This window comes from Arctopsyche grandis, chromosome 8 (assembly GCF_051622035.1).
Source record: "Arctopsyche grandis isolate Sample6627 chromosome 8, ASM5162203v2, whole genome shotgun sequence".
NCBI lineage: Eukaryota > Metazoa > Arthropoda > Insecta > Trichoptera > Hydropsychidae > Arctopsyche > Arctopsyche grandis.
In genome coordinates this window covers 18182883-18204962 of record NC_135362.1, presented here as the reverse complement: position 1 = coordinate 18204962, position 22080 = coordinate 18182883, and the positions used below count along the sequence as shown (strand labels likewise).

Sequence of the window (22080 nt, the reverse complement as noted above, 5' to 3'; positions counted from 1 at the left end):
GAAATCGGCGAAGATTGCTACGACGATCGTTGTTGACGTCATTAATTGTCGTATTTCAATACTTTCTTTGAGCCACCAGCGCATCAGTGGCACGAAACATTTTTTTTATATACGTATTTATATTTATTTTTCAATCAAGCTTTATAAATATTTATCAATTTTTTAAATAAAAGCTCTTCAATTTCGGGTTCATCATCAAAGTAAATTTCGGGTTCGTTGTCAATGTCATATAAGGAGTTATTACTTGGGAATTGATTATTATCGATAAATTCATTTTCAGAATCAGTAGAGCTGCTGATTTGTCGAGTTCCTCGGCGAGGAGCTATTATTTCGCTTTCATCACTTTCACTGTCCGATATCATTTTGCAGAGTTAAAATAAATGGCAAAAAACAATAGAAATCCGCTTTCAATTATATAGGTCACGAGACGTCACGAATTCATGCAATCAATCAAATGCAACTGAAATGCATACAAAATGTTTATGATACATGTTGAAAAATTATTTGATTATTAGAAACTTCGCATCCTTGTGTGTCTCGCTCACACGTACACAATTAAAACCAAGAAAGAAAGAGAGAGAGACCGCTACCTGTTTCGAATATATCGCATGTTGTAAGGATACATCGATATCTAAAAATAGATTATTGAAAAGAATAAAGCCTCGGAAAACAATCGTCAAAACTTATTTAGTGTATATACATATGTAGGTATCTCTTTCGCACGCACGCATGTAAAAGCAAGACAGAAAGAGAGAGCACGAGTCCACGACTGCTTCTTAAAAATGTATATAAAGTATTATAAAAATTACGAGTGTTCGGCGAAGTAAGTATGTAAAAAAAAATATTATATTTATTTTTTTTCAAAATAATTACAAATGTTAGCATTTTTCGCTTGGACATTGAAAAACCTCGTAGCAGCCAAAGGGTTAAATTGAGTAAATATTAAAATAGCGATAGTATAATAAATAATAAAAAAGGACATCCATACAATACAATCTTGAACGAAATTTTTCAAACATGTTAGAGATCTTGAATCGATAAAAAATGACTGATCATCAGTAATTTGCGATGATATAATTTATTTTCTAATACGAATCCAATTGGAAGGTATACCGAAGACATTTCCAAACAAAGTGTTGATTTTAAATGTTGAAAAAGGCTACGAATCAATGTATTTAAAGTCGAGCAGGTTTCGTGTGTATCTGCGCGTCGATATCCCTGAAACATAGTGACGTCACGCAAGGTTGTCTCAACCAAAATCGCACACAACTTATCCAACGTTAATGCAAACACAATTTGAACCTATTCTAACGCAAACAAACAACACAATTCACACATTACGTATACGAAAGCTAAAAAACGGCCTTGCCAGACCAGCGTTCAACATCTGTCATTGTTGTAAGAACACACGTAAGATGATATCGAATCGAGAGCGTCCGGAAACGGTAGTCGGTGGATTGAATTTTTGTACTGTAGTGTGCACTGAATGTCAAGATCCGCGGAAACGCACTGAACACTGGATCGCCAAGATTGGAAAGCGTCAGTCGGTCGGTCGAATCGCGGGCGAGAAATCGATACGCGTCTGTTCCGCGAATACGCGAATGTATGTACTCTGGTCCGTGTTCGTAATGTTACGCAACCGAGAGCCACTGCAGTCCTACCGCACACTGACGACGGCTCACTTTCACTGACTTTGGACGAGTGTCCAGTGCGGGGGCCGGAGGCATCGGGGCTCGAGAGCACTAAGCCTACGCCCCCGCCACTTCGGATTCGCGTCATCTACCTGAACGAATGTACTCTGGCGATTGTACATCTCCAAATTGCCCGTTTCCGATTGGTGCTTTATTATATTTCTATATATATATGTACATATATGAGCGTATGTGAAATTACAATGACTTGAGCATTGTGTGCCAGATTTATATATAATCGATGTAAACCATGTTTTTGTTACGAGTTTGTGTGTAATGTGAAATTGAATTTAAATAACTATGATCGCAGTTAGCCAATGAAATACTAGGAAATGAACGCGAGTGTAATATTAGACCCAAAGATAATATTTGGTATGTAATTATTTTCACTTGAAAAGAATTCATACAGTATGGAAAACAAAGCAACCACATGCATATATTGAGTTGCCTTTTTAGATTTGTATGTATGTAAAAAAATAGAACGATTTTTTTTTTACATATATACCAGGAAGGCCTTACAGGTAAATCCGAATGCGCCTTCCTGGCCAATTACAAATTACAATTACAAATTCAAATGCAGCATTTTTATTACAAGTCGTTGAATTACGAGACACTGAAAAACTCGCAAATTAACGAGACATCTATGAATTGTACATACATTTTATTGTACATCAATCAAACTTCAAATAGTGGTGACATAGTAGGTAGGAAGGATTTTAGCCAACCGTTTCAATAATGAAATCAGAGAAAATTGGCAAACTCTGATAGGAAACGATCAACCTGAAGTCACAAATCCATTTTCATTCGAGGCCCGGGCTCAGGGATCGAACCCGGCGCCTTCTTGACGCTAAGCAGAACTTTAACGACCGAGGTATGCTGCTGGCTAATGTAATGTTGACATTGTTAATTTTGTGAAAAGCCATATAGCCAGTGGTGTAGTCGGGCCAGGTCGCCGCCCTGGCACTTTGATTGATATAAACATTGTTTTTCCGAGTACAATTAAAAAATATTTTGACTCAAATTTCATATAAAATTTTGTATTCCAAATATTGTGAGCAGACTCTCGTTCTAACACTCGATGACCACAATCGAATAGTAGTCTGAGCACATTCGAAACTTAAAAGACGTTTAATGAACTTTATTCGATTTTTTATCTAAAACCACCCAAAGCTTCGAAAGAAAACATTCTTTGAACTATTTCCCATACGCACTTGAGGATAGATAAAATGAGGGAACTTAGCTTAAATGAATAGTCATCTCTAAATTCACATGTTGAAATTTGATAGTTTTTTGACATATGTATGTATGTACAACATATGTGCATGGTTTTAGTATCGCTAAAAGAAAATGTTGCTGTTGACACACAAACACGGGTTTGAAGAGGGTGCATTATGGATGTTTTTATAAAATATAAAAAATATATCATAATTTCAAAAAGTCAGAATATTTGTTAATTATTATTTGTTTTTTTATTATAAATATTTCAACTACCAATATTAGTATACAACTTTTTTTTTAGTAAGGAAAAAAGCGGGAGGGGCGGGTCATAAAAATTAAACACCGACCTGGGTCCTTTTTATTTAGCACTACACCACTGCATATAGCCATTGAAGGTAATTTAAATTACTGGGTTGAATGTAATTTTCAATTAAACTTTTTTTCAACTCGAGTGTAGTTACAATTTTAAAAGAAAATTGTACTTTTTTGAGTTTAATTATTTAATTTTACACGTTCGCTCAGTAAAATTCTGTAAAAAGTACAAAAACTCTAATATATAAATTGTAAAAAAATATAATATCAATAAATATATTATCTTAATATATTTATTGATATTGAATTGATAGTAAAACTACTAATGTAGATTTAAAAACATGTTCAGAAAGAAAATTTCCACAAAAAAAACGATTTTTATACATATATGTACGTATACATACATGTTTGGATGTGTATTTACTCAATCTACATATGTATGTTTTTTATAAAATCATACCAATGTGGATTTAAATCTCAACCAAATATTATAAATACATATGTATGTATGTACATACGTACTCGTATTTTGTCGTAGATCATTTTTGAAATACGAGTATAATACTTGTATTTCAAAAATGTAAAATTTATTTGAAACAGTATAATAATATATAAAGGTAGAGAACGTAAATATGTACATCGTCATCATGGCCAACTACATAGGTTCCGGATAATGGCTGTTGACTGCTTGTCCTCATAGCACGCTATGGCTGATGGACCTACATATATAACAGTCAACAACCACCTGACTGTGAAGAGTGTCAGATCTAAATTATTGTTTTGCATCTAATGAAGCAAAAAACCACTATCACCCGGCCAATTAATGCATCATTCGCTCTATTTTATATTTTGACCAAAATAGTATAGCATTGAAACATTTCATACTAAAATTTAAATGTTTGCTCTTAATTCAAGCGTGGGTGGGTATTATGCATACACAAGTATTCGAACGAGCTTGCTATGGATTATTTAGTAACAGCATTTCATAATGTAAATTACACATACATACATATATTAATGTCAAAACTGGTTTATTGACCAAATCAGTAATGAAGAATAATTTGATATATATTAAGTAAAAGTGAATGAAATATATTAAAATGAAAATTATATTTAAAAATTCAACCGCTTAAAAAAATATTATTATAAAGTTGTATGATCATTATTATTTAACGTGTTAAATTTTATACACTTACCATTACTGTCGTCTTCATTTTTAGATGATTTGTTCCAGTGATGTCTTACTTTTCTTGACCAACTTGTTGGACTATGTTTGCCTCTCGTTATTTCTTGAACATTGCTATTCAGACAATATTAATTTGGCATTAGAATGGCATATGATAAGATTAATGATTTTAAAAAGCTGTTTTTATTTTTATTGCATAAAGAATTCTTTTTTATCTTTATGCAATAAAAAATTAAAAAATGTTACAATTGAGATATCAATAGAAATTAATTATTCAAGATAAAAATCGAATACATTTTTCGAATGACTTAAAATAATGTTTAAGCTAAGCATTTAATAATAAAATTACTAAAAAACTAAGAATATTAAAAAAACACAAAAAAAAATGGAATAAAAAGTTGTTTAAAAAAATAGCATACATCACAATTGTTGTATTTTCTTGGTCAGACATATCTTCCCAATCGTCACTACGATCACTGGAACTAATTTCACTAGGTGCTTTTCCATACGATACTATAGTAGATCTATCAAAACTTGTGATTGATCTCTGTTCGTATATACTGTTTGTTTTCTGGTCACTGGACATGATAGAACCTGAACACGATTGACTCAAGATTGAAATTGAATCAAATGGAATTTGTTTCTCTGCAATTATTTGTGCGAGATTTTTATTATTTTGCTTTTGACGCAATTTAATTGGAGATTGAGCGCCTTCCGATATACTTTCATAGCAATTTGAGTCCGTTGTCTTGATAACGTCGTATATATTTTCTTCACTACAGGAATCATAATTTAAAATGCTTCCCTTACTAGCATCTGATTTTGACGATTCTAAATGAGATTTTTGTGGAAGTATAAGAGATTTTTCATATATAGAAGAAATTTTTTCATAACCCACAGAAGACGCAATACTATTTGACTTAGAAATTGAGAAATCTTTAGTTACTTCAATATATTTTCTCTCTGGTAGGACTGGTACAATATCATTTGATACGTTTGCCGGAGGTAATTTGGGCTCTGGTGTTGTACAATAGTCATAAGCATCTTCTGAATCACTTGGACTTCTCTTAGAATCAATTTTTTGATGACAGTATTCATAATCATTGTCATCAAAATTAAAATCATAAAGACATTGATAAACGTTATCAGTATTTTCCATTGGCAATTCAGGAAGAGGACAGTTCATTTTTATGTGTGATTGAGATGATATCGACGTTTGCGAACTTGGTATGTCTTTTGATGAGTTAATATCGTCGCTTACTGTTTCAAATGTTTCATAATCCTCATAAGAATTTGAAAAATTCATTTCATCTCTAATGTTGGTTTTATCAGGTTCTACTAAGGAATTGATCGCTTCTAATATTTTTTCTTGTAATGGTTTAAGTGTTATGTTTATAGCTTCATTCACGGGAGTTTGATTCATTTTGTCTTTTTTAATTTCATTTGCTATTTCCCGCTTTTTTATTTGTAATAATTTATCAGCTTTATCCAAATAAGCTTCGAATGGAGGACAAATATCATCTATAGTTATAGCTGTACTAGATATTTCAGTTTCTGTAGCTGAAACTATAGGAGTAACACAAGCGTATGGAACTGAATTATGAAATTCTTTTTTTACATCAGAATATGGCATAAATTCACTTTTGGAATTTCTCCACAAAAAAGAATCATTTGGTCTTGGGGCATCAGTAATGTATTGATATTCTTCATCACACCGGTCTTCATATTTTTCTTCTTGTGAACTCATATCATTATCTTTCTTTTGGGAAATTCTTAAATGTATTATATTATTATTCGTATTTTCAATACAAGTATAGGAATTCATTGATGTTTCTTGCCTTTGGAGAGACTTCTCTGTGATTATTTCATCTTCGTTTATAGTTTTTAAATATTCATTTAGTATTTCTTTATCATTAAAAGATCGATTTGTAGTATCGAATGGTTCAGATTCATTCTCATTCAATTCTTGTGCGTTTTTATTATCAATAGTGGTTTTTTTAATTAATTTTATTTTAGGTTTTCCATCACGTATAACTACATTTTTGGTGATATAAACATTAACTTTTTTTTCAGGAATTTTAGGTTTAATATTGATATTCAATTTAACAATTTTATCAGTTTTGTTGGCTTCACTAGTATCACTTTTCATTTTTGGTGTTTCTTCTGTTTTTTCACTTTCAAATTTTTGTATTGTCGTACGGACAATGTTGGAATGTTGAGATATAGTAATTTTCTGTTTTGGTTTATTGAAAGTTTTTGCATCAGTTGAGTGTGAAGATTGATCATCAATAATATGCGAATGATTAAATGACGAACCAAGATTATTGATTCGTTTCTTTGGAAGATTTTTCCTTTTTACGGCAGAATCGGACTTAACTCGTACCAATTTTCTTCTAACCAGTGGTGAACGTTTTACGTTAACTCCATCTATTGCGTTAATACTAAATAATTTCTTGTGGTGACCGATTTTGCTTATAATAACGGTATTATTTTTGCCTAATTTTAAATTAACGGATTCTGATTTATTTTTAGATCCTAATATAACAGTCGTCTTTGTATCCCTAGAATCATTTTCTTTTATAATTTCGTTGAATTTGTGGGTCAATGTTGCAACTTTAGTTGAATTCGAAGTAGTGGATATTTTGCTATAAGCTGGCTTCCTTGAAAAGTTTTTGGTTTTAAAGCTTACTTTATGAGTAGTATTGGAATCTTTCAAATTTGATGTCATCGAATCCTTAATTTGCCTCGTTGATTGAGAATACACATTATTTATTATTTTTACAGAATCGGAACACTGCTTTGGTGACTGAGGTTTCAAACTATTTAATTTTGCCAAATTATTAGGCTGGGTTGGCAAATGACAATTCAAACGGATTTTATTCGTGATAGATGATATTTGTGAAACACCTCCACCTTTTATTCTCGAATCATCATCATTACATTTTTTTACATTTTTGTCACCTTTCAACAATTTGTTCAATTCTAATATATGTTTTTTATTTAATTCTGGACATTCAAAGTTATCAAACTGTTGCTTCGCTTTGTTTACCGAATTTCTGCAAATATTTATATCATTAATACTTTTTTTCCGAAGTTCAACATGTGTTGAGGTATTCTCAAGTTTTTTTTTAAGTTCATTGGTGAGATCACTATTTTTTAAAGGAGTTGGCCTAAATTTCAACGTTGGATTATTCGAGATGTTTTTATTTACTTTTAAATCAGCCTTTTCCGAACTTAAAACTTTAGTTTTGCCTTTTTGTAGTGCTTTGTCCGGTAATTGTGCACCTTGCACCTTGACGTTGTTCTTGATGAGATTTTTAAAATTTGTGTCCAATGGCTTTTGATGAGGTTCGGTGGTATCGTTCCTCATGATGACCTAAGCCTTGGAAATAGCATTGAATCCCTCATTCAGGTCCACATCTGAAAATAATATAAAAAATAAATTAGATAATTTTGAAATCAAAATTTAAAATTTGAGATTTTATAAACTCAATTGTTTTTATAATATTATACACATATGTACTCAATTCTGAGCGTTTCTATTTGAGTAAACATTTTTTCTGCCTGGTAAAAAAGGAAAAGTCAATACAAAATACAATTCAATAATATGTTTTTTTTTTCTACATATATATATCAGGAAGGCCTTACAGGCAACCCCAATGGCCAATTACAAATATTGCAGCATTTTTTATTCATTATATAAGTCACTGAATTACGAGACACTGAAAAACTCGCAAATCAATGAGACATCTATCAAATTGTACACAAACTTATTTATTGCACATTAATCAATCACAAATTATTGGTGACATATTGTATATATAGGATTTTAGCCAATTTTTACCGGGAACCGTTTCATCAATGAAATCAGAGAAAATTGGCAAACTCTGATAGGAAACGATCAACCTGAAGTCACAAATCCAGGTCTGACCAACAGCATACTCTGAAAAATTCATTTCCACTCGAATCCCGGCCCTGGGATCGAACCCGGTACCTCACGACGCTAAGCGGAAGCTTAACGACCTAGCTATGCTGCTGGCTATTGCTAAGAAGTCTGTGCAATCTTAGATGTACAACATATGCATACGTACGTACATATGTATATGTATACATACATACACACACATGTAGTTTGTCGGCATCAATTTTCACAAAAATATAATTGTAAGTCAAAAGTAATAAGATATATACAGGTTTTTCGTAATAATAAATTAGATGGTGATAAATTAGAATCTCCCGACCAAAATAAACTCACAGAAATACTCTTTTCAAAAATAATAGTCGAAAATGCACAAAGCACAAGGAGTGTGGCGAATCATGCAACGCGTGTGGTATCCAGTTTTGGTTGACGATGTCGCGTTAAATTGCTCAGGAATTTGTCCAGACGGGAAAGTGGCGAGACCACCTGATGAGGAGGTGCCTTCGAGGGTTTGCAGGGCGCGGCAACCACAAAGGACCGACACCGGCCCAATAAACAACAGTGAAAGCTCCTCACTTCACTTTTACCGAGCACTAAGAGCCAGTGAAAGCTTTTTTTCGACAAAACACCGCCCGACTTGTCAATTGAAGCCTATCTGAAAGTAATGGTGCCCACCAGAGATCTTTCGGTAAGCCAATTTACCAATTTTTTCCTCCCAAGTCGATATAACAATGATAACTATACTTACCACAATCGTTTGATAGGTGAAATTCGAGTAGGTAAAACGGAATGCAAAAATCGCGGCCAAATATTTTGACCCATTTAGAAATTGCACGAATTTATGCTATACCGCAAACGTAATTCAATTAAATTAGAATAAAATAAAATGTACAGTCATAAACGAGTGTCGAATGAAACGAAGTGAATCGTTTATACTTTTATAGCACCAACAATTTTCACTTTTTGATTTATTTCTGATAATATAGCTGCATGTAAAACTGATCGTAGTTGCTTCGGTAATATATTTTATTTCAATGTCGGCTATATCGATACTTCTTTATGGTACTTTCGACTAATATTAATAACGTTGGTAAAAGAAAAAAAAAACCAGCATCTCAATCGATCAGTTTTCACTCGTTCGACTGCCCACGTTCATACTGTGTATGTACTTATTCTAAACAGAATGTATCTAAATTGTATCAGATCGATTTAAAATTTCACCCGGCCACGAAATTCAATCGATTTTTGAAACTTCGACTCGAAATTTACGCCTTTTACTTTATACGAAAAAAATTGTGCTCGGAGAAAATAACGAAAACGGTATGTGGATCATAGATAAAAAAGTACACTTTTTTTTATAGAGAATTCAAAATTTAGCTTTAATGATTTTGTATTTTACACAAATGCATTATAATTGTTTTTTTTTAATAATAAGGTCCAAATTTGGAAAACTATTTTATGAAAGACTGAAAAAAATTGTCTGAACTGCGAAAATCATATTTATACTGAGGATTTATGGAAGAAATTTTCACAAAAATACAATTTTCTCATCCGTGCAAATTTTTTTGAAAATATAAGCGGGGAAAACCTAAATTGAAAATCCACGAGGTTACAAACATGTGTCAACAGTCTGACGGAATTGACCTTAAGATTTCTCATTTTTCGACATAGGCATTGTGTTTCCAAAATCAAGGCTATATCAGCAAGAGAGGACAGTGAAATTGAACAAAAACTTAATTGTATTAACAGTTCATTTGGTTCACAGATAATATTTCGAAAACGCTACTACTGTTGCCAATTTCGATTAGAGCTACCGAACCGAGTATTTAATTAGTGTGTTTACATGGCATTTTTGAAATGATTGTCTCAAATTATTGAAATGAACATTTTATTGGTGCACTTTAGCACAAAGCGAATGCTTGTTGCACTTAACGGTCGCATCACTATCAACTTACAGTTGCGGTCAACATCCTGTCATTCATGCTGATACAATATTCCCAGAAATTTCCACATACATATATATGAAATTCACAATGTTAATTTAGATCTTCGGCTACTAAACTTTATTATTCGTATTTTATCTTGGTAGAACAGGTTCAATGTCTGTATTGTTGTGCATCGTTTGAAAGATTGCTTATTCCATTCACGCGTAAACAAGGTGATGTATTGAGTAAGTGCACAAGATATTCGCCTTTTGAATAACAAGTGGAAATTCAAATAAAAATCATGTCATGTGAGTGAAATTACTATAAATATTAAAGGATTAAACACATACAATTTAAAAAAAAGAATGATAATGAATAAAAAATCTCACTCGCGTCAACAGAAGATTTAAAGTTTGTACATGGTTTGTGGTTATAAAAATTGATAATGATTTGTCCCAAGAGGAAATGTCGATCTGCTTTTTTTCATTTTTTCTAATGCTCGAAAAAATCAAAGAGTGGGTAGTAAAATCAAAAGCTAAAAACAACCACCGAAAATGCATTATTCTGAAGAATACGTTCGTGAATATCTAGAAAGTACTTTAAATACTGAAAAACTTGGACGCAAAAGTGCTTATGATACTATGAAACCAACTTTCCGTTAGAAAAGCGAGAAGTAATTTCTCTTTGTGTTTGTTCAGAATTTTAAACAGCTAAAAAGCTATCATTTTCGTCCAACATACACCTGTACATACCAAGGCAATCCACTTGGTTCGTGATTATTTGAGTCGCGATGATTTTTTCCTGATGGCAATCTCATAATATTTATTAATCTCATAAAGAAAACATTTGGTATGTATATAATCGACTATAGAAATTATTTAGTTACGGATAAATTAGAATTATATTTAAACATGAAGAGCACACCAGGAAAAATTATTATACGCATGAACCGACTCCGTTCAAAAGGTTGTTAACCGTGTTGGCCTTTTATTATTTCAGAACCAGTTTGTCTCAATTAAAAGTTGTTATGGGAAAAACGGGAGTCCTGAGTGGATGAAAAATAAGTATTTTTACATGTTTCGCCAATTTTTGAAGCGCTAAGAGATCGCGGGATATTTATTTTGACATTATGATATAATTAAATTTTAATTTACCTCTCTATTGTATTTATGGTATCGTGAGAAGACATCTCAAATTGACTTCTCCGTTGAGAATCTGTAAAATATAGAAAAAATAATTTTAGTACAATGTTTGCGAATACATAAAAATAACCCGTTAGCGAAAAAAGCTTTTCTTGGGTTTTTTCGTCGTTTTTTATTTGTGAGTATGAATAAATGTTACAATCAGTTCGTGCATGTTAAATTTGTGATAATAATGCCTTTTTCATGTGTCTTTCGCGTAAATAGACAATAATCAAACAAAAAACGAGGTAATTGTTTAAATTTTGTACCGATATTTCCCGGGAAAATTTACCTTGGAGTTTCCAAATAACAAAGAAAGTTTAAATATTTATGATCATAAATAAGAATATTAAATCCCTTTGTGTAAATTCGATGTATTCAATAAGCTGTATTATTCTAAGAAATAAAAATTTAAAATGATACGTGGTATATGTATTTTTTCCTCATAATTAAAGTACATACATACATGTACACACCAACTGAGAATTTTCAAATGCATGTTCATTTAATTTTAAAATAAAATTAGACTTGAAAGTAATAGAGATATGAGCCGTTATATTTGAAAGTGGCAAAAGTCTACTTTTCTTCATTTCGAGAAATATTTCGTAAAACATTAAATATAATATAATGTTTTAAGTTTAATAATATTTAAAAATACTGGTGGCCTGTAATATGTTCGTTCTGCTTTGCCGAGGTTCTGGACACATTGAATTATAAGAAGTGATAACAATTTGTGAATTAAGTCAAACAGAAATAGTGTTTTGGGAACTGAAAATTGGACTTCCACCCCCTTCAAATATAACGGCTCATATGACTACTTAACAAATATAAAACAAATTTCCACTCAAACAAAGAAAAATCGTATCAAGGCTTGAAATATGAACATCTGACACCATTAAAATGTTTGGAATAAGAATAAATTCAATCACACACACCTAATAATACATACAATGCCTATGAATACGTCATATGAAACTAGATGCCTATGAATACGTCATATTCAAATTACACATACTACAAGGAGTTACCTTGAACTTTGAGGCCAAACGAGTCTCGATATATGTATGCTAAAATCTAATCGATTTACAAACATTTATTTGTCCAACAATACCAAAACATTTTATGCATAAAAATATAAATTTTATACATAAAAAATGAAAATCACGAAAAATGACGCGCACACTATGATTTAGTCCATTTGATTAACGTCTCCAAAATAATTTTTCAATTTTATTTGACCTGCCTGTTTTGTATGTATGTATGTTTGCATCAAACAAACCATATAAACGAAATAATCTCATAATACAAACTCAACACACATACACAAGCACAACTGTTTGCGATCGAACAAAATTAAATATGTAAAGAAAAACGCATTGCATACGCAAAAAAAAGAAAATTTGAGACGCACGCACAAAAACAACACTTCGATCTTTGCACTTTTCTTTATTCACTTTCTAATTTGAAAATTTCATACTTATAACATATGTACATTACATTGTCTGTGCTGTTTTTGCACATTAAACAACTTCCATTGTCGTGATTACGCATACGATATTTTTATCGTATGCGAATAAACTCCGTTAGCTAATTATTATACATATGCATATACATAAACTTTTATCTCGCATTGGAATGTTACTTATCTCGAAAATTTTAAGCACGATGTCAGCGCATTTTACGAATTGAACTTCTTGAAACTAATAAATAAGACAAATATATACATTATGTAGGCCATTGTGGCGCATTAGGTTCTTCCTGTAAAGCCACAATGGTCCAAAACTACTATAAATAAATAAATAAATAAATTATACATGTGTATGTATATCACTATATACGTGTTTATTTATTTATAGAAAATTAATGCCACAATGACATAACAGGTTTCCCCAATTGGTCACTGTGGTAAATTACACATAGAAGAGACATAAAATTAAAAAGAATAATAATAAAAAGAAAATTGATGTCAAGTTAAATTAAAAATTAAAAATGAAGACGATATATAAAAAAAAACTAATTAAGAAATCACCAATTCTTTCCGTAAACTTTGATCATGAGTATGGTCAAGTGCTCAATCTGCCATAGCGAGAGGGGGCGAAAGGGGAAAAAAAGATCAGAACAGTGTGGACGATAGACGTCACCGTGAAGGAAGATGCAGTATTTTCAAACGTGTCTATTACGATTATTTTTCACCATGGTAATGGCGAACGTCATTTCCACTTATATTGATGACCAAACCGAGCAAAATAGCAATGTTTGAAAACGATCGGATAAGAACCTAAACTTCGTCAGACGACAAAATCGATTCTGAACTAAGAAGAGGTTAGTAATAAAAAGAGAATAAAAAATACATAATAAAGCAGGGGAAAATATAATATAACTTTATTTTAGACATTATTCACTAGGTACATTAAACTTTAAAGGCCCGGTCATACCCATCCACCACGAACCGGCAGCAGTAGGTATCCTGCAAGTACGGACAGTATTCTTTGGTACATTCTATATGGACGCGTATGGATGCGTGAATGCGCATGCACGAATGGAGTATGAATGCGTCCATATATAATGTACCAAGACCACTGCCCTTACGAATAAATAATTGTTGTCAATTTTACGCGGTACGTCTCTATAAATACGCTACATCGCACGGAATACAATCGGATCAATTTACTTATAAAAATGTATCCCATGTTGTTTATTGTGTGTTTTTGAATGTATTGTGCAATTTTACCGATGCTTGCCCATCTTGCGAGTAATATAAACAAACAGAGAAGTTTTTATCGGACATACGTCGAGCACTAAGCGTCAAATACGACTGATGCTAAAATTATTTAGATCTGTCCGTGGACAGAATGTCACTTGACAACAAAAGAACACCTAAAGCCAATATTACATTTCTCTGTGCTGCTGCCAGTTCGTGGTGGATAGGTATGAACAGACCTTAACTCGATTACTTTACACTTAAAATTAATTACTATTCACTTGGTACGCCTTAACTTTCGAATGCTTCGAATAATTTCAACTTTAAATAGATAATTTTCACTTGTTACCTCTTAACTTATAAAAACTAGTTTTATTAGAAAAAAATATAAACAAGGTTAAAAAATATAGACAAATAAAATATAGATTTCGTCATAGATAAAAACAAGCATAAGTGGATATCACAATAAAATAGTTTTAGTAGAAAAATCGCAAACATGGTTAAAAAAAATACCGAAAACTTTGTGTGATTTAGTGATTTTAAAGTGTAAATAAATAAATTTCAGTGATAATAATTTTTCTCATGTGCAATATATTTGTGGAATGTTGGAATAATGTTAAGTACATTTAACTAAAGTTGAATAATTTGTTTTTCGTGCGATATATTTGTTATAAGTAGTCACCGGAGCCTGAGGGGGCCGTGTATTGTTCAAAGGTTGTAAATGCATTGTTAAAGGTTTGCCGAACCTTTTTTACAAAGGATTTACAACAATGGAACAATTGATAGCACTGTGACTATCCTACCTCTAGTAATAAGTATATGAATATGGTCAAAATTAGAATAAGCACATACATACATATGTACCTACATGTAAAGAAACGGCATTAATAATAGAAAACTAAAGTGCATATAAAATACATACATCAAAATAGATATAGTAAGAAAAAAAATAAAAAATAAGTAAATAACAATGAATAAATGTTAAGATTTTTTTAAGATCTGCTAAATAATGAGCCAGCATATTGAGGAGTCGAACAATCCTAGAAAAGGGCGAGTTTATGAGTATATTTGTACTAGCTTTAATTTAATATGTGAATTTGAAACCATCTTCTCATTTGAGAATATACAAATGTAAGCAAACTTGTTAGCGAGCAACTGAATAATTAGGTTAACGATAAAATACAAAGCAAGTGAATATATAAACGTTATATTAAGGTTAATGATTCATAAATAGCCACAACTTTAATGTGAAACAGATAAAATATGCCATGACGGGAACGTCATTTGGATAAATTTGATTAATGTAAGGAACTTCCCCAGAAAATGTATACATAGCTTAAATAAAGTATAAAAAAAAAATATTTTTCAAATACCAATTTTTTCACATAAGTGTAAATAAATGGATACGAAAAACTTTTAAAATAAATTTAGTGAAAAGTTGCTCAATACAGAAAAAAGCGTTATCTAAAATTAATACACATACATATAAGTTTATTTTTACGCAATTTTCAAATCTCATAAAACGCGATAATTTGTTGTACATAATAAAATTTATTTCGTAACATTCAAGTTTAAGTTTATCTCGAATTTATTATTTCATGAAGTGATGCTGTCAAGTCCCGCAGATTTCACCTGTCAGAATTTTTTGTACACAACTTCAATACAAATGTCAAGACAAAACCCAAAAGTGAATTACGGCTCACTGAATCCTCGAAAGCGAAAGATATAGGACCATTCTAACCATAGATATAGAATATGTATTATATATAATATCTATGATTCTAACGGATTGGACTGCGACAAAGTATTCACAGACTAGAAAGGTCAATGATTGTACGTATGTACATACAATATGTACCGCCATGAGACATTCGCGATCAAATCTTCAAATATACCATTCTTCATTTACCAATATGTATATACACACACACACACACACACACATGTCAGCACTGTTATTTTTTTTTTTATAATAATACGTATTAAAGTCGCGAACGCAAAAACAATGACACAGTTTGTAGCAAAAATTAGTACACGATATGGCGCACTGAAAGTCAGTCATAGTTAGTACACAAAGGTCAAAAATTTACGCTAACATAATACTATCACCATAATATGTAATTATTCGCGTATGGTGATGAATTTTATGGTATAAATAACGCGTCGGTGATGGGTCGGGCCACGGAGACATTTGTACCAGTCACGATGGCCTTCAACTCCCAACGGTCGTTTAACATATTCAAACACACGAGACAATACAACTGGTTGGCAGCCACTGATCGGTGATCACATTCAACAACTCCAAAGATATATGAACTATGTGTGTGTTATGAAATCAATAGAATAAGGCGACAAGTCGTTCACAATCAACAATCCAATATACATATACATTTGGGATGTCCGCTGACTGTTCGTAATGTTATGACGCCAGTGAGAAAGAACACTAGTTTAACTGTCAAACAAAGAAAAACAATTGACTGCTTTGAAACAACTGTCAGTCGCCTTATTTATTTTTGATTTGTAATGAAAGTAATAAAAATGAACACTTATTTTATAAACAAAAGGACATTTTAATCAGCGACTGGTTGATGTTATTGTGAATGGCGGTCGTTCAAATTCAGTTGATAGCTTTTGCTGAATCTTCTCTATCGTTTCGCTCAATGTTGAGCGTCGTGGTTATTTCTTGTCATCTGGGATCTAATTCTACATTATTGTCATCTATTGGCAGAAAGAAGTTGGCGTTGGCTTCGAAACATGCGCATGTGGACCGATATGAGCGCCGACGATCTGTACCGAGCCGCTTAAGACCGATGCGGATATCTTCAAATAATCTACGAGGTGGTCGCCAACGTCCGGATGCGGACAGGGCATCGAGAAGAAGAAGAAGGGATCTACTCCCCCGGTCCTGTGCCGAGTTAAATGCTGTGTTTACGGACGATCCCGTCAGTTCTTTGATTTGAGCTGACCATCTTCTGGCAGACCATCCTCACGCTCGCCTTCCCTCTAGTGTCCTCAAATTCACTGCTAGCTTCTCGAGAGTCTTCATATTCCTCCTAGCAATATGGCCAAAAGAGGGAAAGAATCATTTTCCTACACATCGTGGAGAGTCTCTGAAACTGCCAGTATTGGAGGGTAGAGACGTTCGTACGTCTTGTGGTCCATGGAATGCGCAACATCCGCCTCCAGCACCATATTTCAAAGGCATCTAAACAAGTCCCTTTCTCTCTTTTTCGGCGTCCATGTCTCAACTCTATACAATACAGAGATTGCACCAGACGTATTTTCGTCTTCCTCGTTATACATAGAACGCTTCCTCCATATCTTTGATGACTGGTCATCTCTGATTTTGCCATTTCTAATCTTCTGCGAATTTCTGATTGGCATTATTTTCTTGAGATCAAGGCACCCATGTAGATAAATAAAATCGTTGACTTCCTCATAGTCTTTTAAAGCATTGGGCTTTATGAGAGACTTGAGTCTGTCAACGAAGAGGATGATTGTTTTGCTGTAGAGTTTACATACATATACCTATACAATTGAACTTCTTGCGTTTTTCCAGATATAAGTACATTCATATAGGGCTTCTAAGCCGGCTTAAACCGAAACCGAAAAACCGGCTTTCTGACCATCTTTCAAAAAACCGAAAACCGGCTTTTTTGGCTCGATCAGCCGGATTTTTAAGGTTTCCTATAATCACTGTTTTCGATGTTGCTCGAAACTAACAATTAAGAATTTCAAATTTCTATCAAAGATAAAAAAAAAGGTGTATTGGATCCAAACTTTCTTTGAACAACAAAAACAAGGTATGGCACTATTAGTGGTGGCTTTGAGAGATTACTTGACGAAGACCAGGTCATAAACCAATAAAATATTATTGAAAGTAGTTTCAATAACCTACACAAGACCTTTCAGAATTTCGGCAAATTGGGATTTCCATAATTTGTAGTTTTCGCTCGTTCTTCTGCTTGATAGTAGCTGATTTAAATTATTATTTAATCATTTGTGCGTATTCAGGATCTGCCATTTTACAGCTGTGACATTTGTAATAATAATATATAATAATGATCTTAAGAAAGTTCATAATGTTTATAGCTCAATTTAATTTTTTAGCAATTATTTTTTTGCAAAATAAAATATATATTTACAATTTTTTTTTGATATAAAAATTTTAAGCTTAAAAAAAATCCTAATTTTCTGAAACCGGTGAAAGCCGGTCGACAGGATTTTTATTTGTAAAACAACCGAAAACTGGCTTTTTCTTTCGGTCAGTTTTTTGGAACACCTAATATATAATACATAGGTACGGTAGCTTGTATATGTTACAGTCGAAGTGTATTTTGAGGTGTAATAATTCCAACTGGTGTTTTAGGTAATTCATATTCGAATACAATTCAACTAGTAAATAATATATATGTATATACAAGCACAAATACACTTTCAACAATGTGCGCCAGTTGTGAAATAACAGTTGAGTTTTGACAGCTCTGATGTTTTTACGAATGCTTTAGAATTCAATAATGCGTTAATATTTGCTAGTTATTACGAATAAAGTTAATGAGTACCATATTACGATAACTCTAAGAATATGTTCAAAACAAAAATGAGACTTTCCAACTCAATTTACTAGTTGAGTGACGTTTTCATGAAAACTTAACCTCTCCATCTAACCGGGTACCAACTTGTAGTTGAACTGTATTTTCAGTTGTAATATATTTTGAGGCATTACAAATAAAGGTAATGAGTACCGTATAACGAAAACTATAAGAATGTGTTAAAAAAAGTGACTTTGCAAATCGATTTACTAAATATATTACAGCAGGAAGATACACTTCATATGTAACATATGTATGTATGTTTATACAAATTATTGTAATTGATTGACTGCATCATTTATGCATAAAACTACATATTTATGATTAACAATTTGGTTATATAAAATAATCCAATATTGAAAATGACAAAAAAAAATTTAGGACAAAATTTATAATCTAATTTAATTCACAGTTTGACGAAACGTAATCACATTTTAATTTGATTAAAATAAAAATCGAGTTTCAAAAAAGCAATCTTTAATTGTCCTTAACGAATTGAATACAGCTGATGCAATCGTTCGAAAAATCAATTAATTGAACAATTTCCTGACATATGGATCGACAGCGCCTACTTATCTTACGACTGCATCTATGTTCGATGTACTACCATTATATTTGAGAAGAGATGGATGTCGAAATATATCTCGTCTATAAACGAGCGATAGTTGCTCTAGAAAAATGTAATTCGTACCTTTCGCTCGTATAAATACGTCGAATGGACCATTTACAATGGTCTCGATAATGCACGAGTGTTTTTCTTTTTTTATGATTTATTCGTTTCACGTGCAGACAATGCTTTCGTTTTGTCATCGAAAATGATTCAAATATTGAACTTTAAATAACGGGTACAAAATATCAAAAAGAAAAGCATTCTGTCAAATGCCGCACATTTGTAATAGGGTTTTGAATCATAGTAGTTTGTCAGTCAGTTTGGACAGTTAAAAAAACCCCACAAGGCTCTAATGATGCATATGAAATCAGTATGTGATGAGCTGCTTTTTGCATCATTGAATAATTTTTCACTAATTTATCATGTGCTCATCTAGTATTTTACATATGCATATATACTCTAGTTATTTGTTTTTGTGAAAATTACATATTGCTCATAAACTAATGGTGGGTTCAAAATTTGTTTGATTGGGAAGTAACGTTTCAAACTGAAAATATTTAGCTGAATTTTGAAAATTTAACATCGATTGTCATTAGCATATAGAACAATAAAGCTTAGTTGTAAATGATTTATAAAAAGTACATTCATCATTACAAATAGTCTTTAACCGCAAGAGACGAGATGTGAACTTCTCTCTTATTAGAAACGTAAATCATCCGTCATAATCAATTTATGAAGATGCCGTCTCAAAATGACGGGAATGAGAACAGTAAATGTGTGTCAAATAGTAATCCAGAGAAGTAGATATGTACTTACATAATTCAAATTGTGAAACTCGAACGATCTACATTCATTAAAACAAATTTATAATGGGTAGGAAAAATGGATACATTCAACACTTTTTATGATTGCTTTAATTCTAATTGTGGAACTTGAAAATTTCAAGACCACGTTAGGTGATTCAGAAGAAAGCAAAACCTAATTTAGTGAAAGTATTTCGCATTGTTGTATAAAAAATACTCTTTTAGAGGGGTATTATATTCCTGTTATAAAAGAATGACGCGAAATTCAAGTGAAAGCATTCAACACTGAAAGTGAAGCTTAAAAGAAAAAATCTTATCAATAAAGAAAAATAGTCCCGGATACGTTCATTCAAGATGCATGTTAAGAAGTAGACTGCGAACACGTTGATCTCGAGATGTTATTAGATTGCATTATTCCTTTTATGTTTCCTTCTAAATAAAGTGTCATTGTTTTTATTTTACAAAATATGGCGAGAGTGTAAACAAGAAAAAGCAACCAAAAGCTGTGGAGGCAGATGAGAATGCCACAGGAAGTTCTAATTGACTTATGAGCTCCAATGAGCCTACACACCCACTATCTCGCTGCACCAGAGTGGGAGTTGAAGCATACCAGATGCAACCGGTTCAACTTCTTCCAGCACTTGGAATTCATCGAATGCTCGTGTCAAGACTATTTACAAACAGCAAACGATTCGCCAATTTCGAATTGGTCACTATTAGAACCTACGGCTTCTTTAAATTTACCAAGCATGTTGGTCAGGTAATAAAACGAAAAAAAAAGTTTAAATGTATTTGTGCAAGAATGAGAATGCCGTATTCTAGACGAATCGGTAGAAAATTAGCATCGGGACTGCAAAACATTAGCGACAGTCTCTTTTTGAAATCGTTCAATCTATATTAACGTGTGAACGTATTTCCGACGACATCCCGTTACGCATATTTTTAGTTGGAATAACGGTATAATTTTTAGACATTTTAATAATACATCTTAAAAGAAATTTAGGTACTAAATATTAAGGGATTCCGAAATTCCAACAAATCTAGCTCACAAGAAAGTCGACCAAATCCATTTCCTCTACCGATAGAAACTGAGATACTATTTGCATATATGTACCTACATATATGTACATACATATGTTCATATGTATGTAACATAATACCTACATAAATGTAACATGAAAGATTGTGGTTAAAGGTGAGACACTATCATCATAATAATTTTACTTCTTAAGTAAAGTTTTACTTAATTACATACTTTTTGGAGAAAGGCAATTAAAAATGATATATACCTAACGCCAAGGTATAAAAAATAGTATGCTAACTTTTCTTAAACTTTCATTAAGAAAACAGCCACCAAATGATGTAAGAGTCGTGACAAACACATAAAATTCTCTGTTAGTACATATATAGATGACTCTTTTGAAGCTAGGTACCAAAATATTAATTATTTTAATTATTTTAATTATTTTCTGAATACATATGTATGTAGGTATGAATGAGTGCTGCATCTTTGATATACTACATACATATGTACATATATTTTTAAAAGAACCCTACGAAATGTAAATGGAGAAAAATGTCTTTTAATAACAATGAGCAACAAAAAAATGATCGGAGCGGAGTCTAATCTTCACTAAGTTTGGCCCACTGAATTGGAATATGACAATGATTTTTGTTAGCTTGCTCTCGTTTAAGTGATATGAGCGTTTAAAAAAAATGCTAGATAATTAATTATATGTATTTTAAAGCAGTAAAAAATCATAACCGATAGAAAAAAAACTGACTATTGATTTCAATACTCACTTTTGGCACAGCAATATTAGATTTTGAGAGCGAGAGCAAGCCAACAAAAGTTATTGCCATATTCAAATTTAGTGGGTAAAATTGAGTAAAGATTGATTGGTCTCCGCTCCGGTAAGTAAAAAACGTGATTTTTTTTCTT

At 32.1% G+C, this 22080-nt stretch overlaps 1 protein-coding gene across 2 annotated transcripts in view; it reads right to left on the bottom strand.

Annotated features, from left to right (window-relative positions):
• The window catches only part of Exn (Ephexin), a 47367-nt gene that overhangs the window by 8782 nt on the left and 16505 nt on the right, over nucleotides 1-22080 (bottom strand). The window contains exons 2-4 of one of the 2 annotated variants that reach the window (XM_077437032.1): nucleotides 11406-11466; nucleotides 4827-7827; nucleotides 4418-4521 (exon numbers count right to left, since the gene is read on the bottom strand). In XM_077437032.1, coding sequence (XP_077293158.1) covers nucleotides 4418-4521; nucleotides 4827-7777 — 3055 coding nt within the window. In that variant the 5' untranslated portion in view covers nucleotides 7778-7827; nucleotides 11406-11466. The remainder of the gene's footprint in view (nucleotides 1-4417; nucleotides 4522-4826; nucleotides 7828-11405; nucleotides 11467-22080) is intronic. The other variant, XM_077437033.1, reaches the window with a different exon arrangement.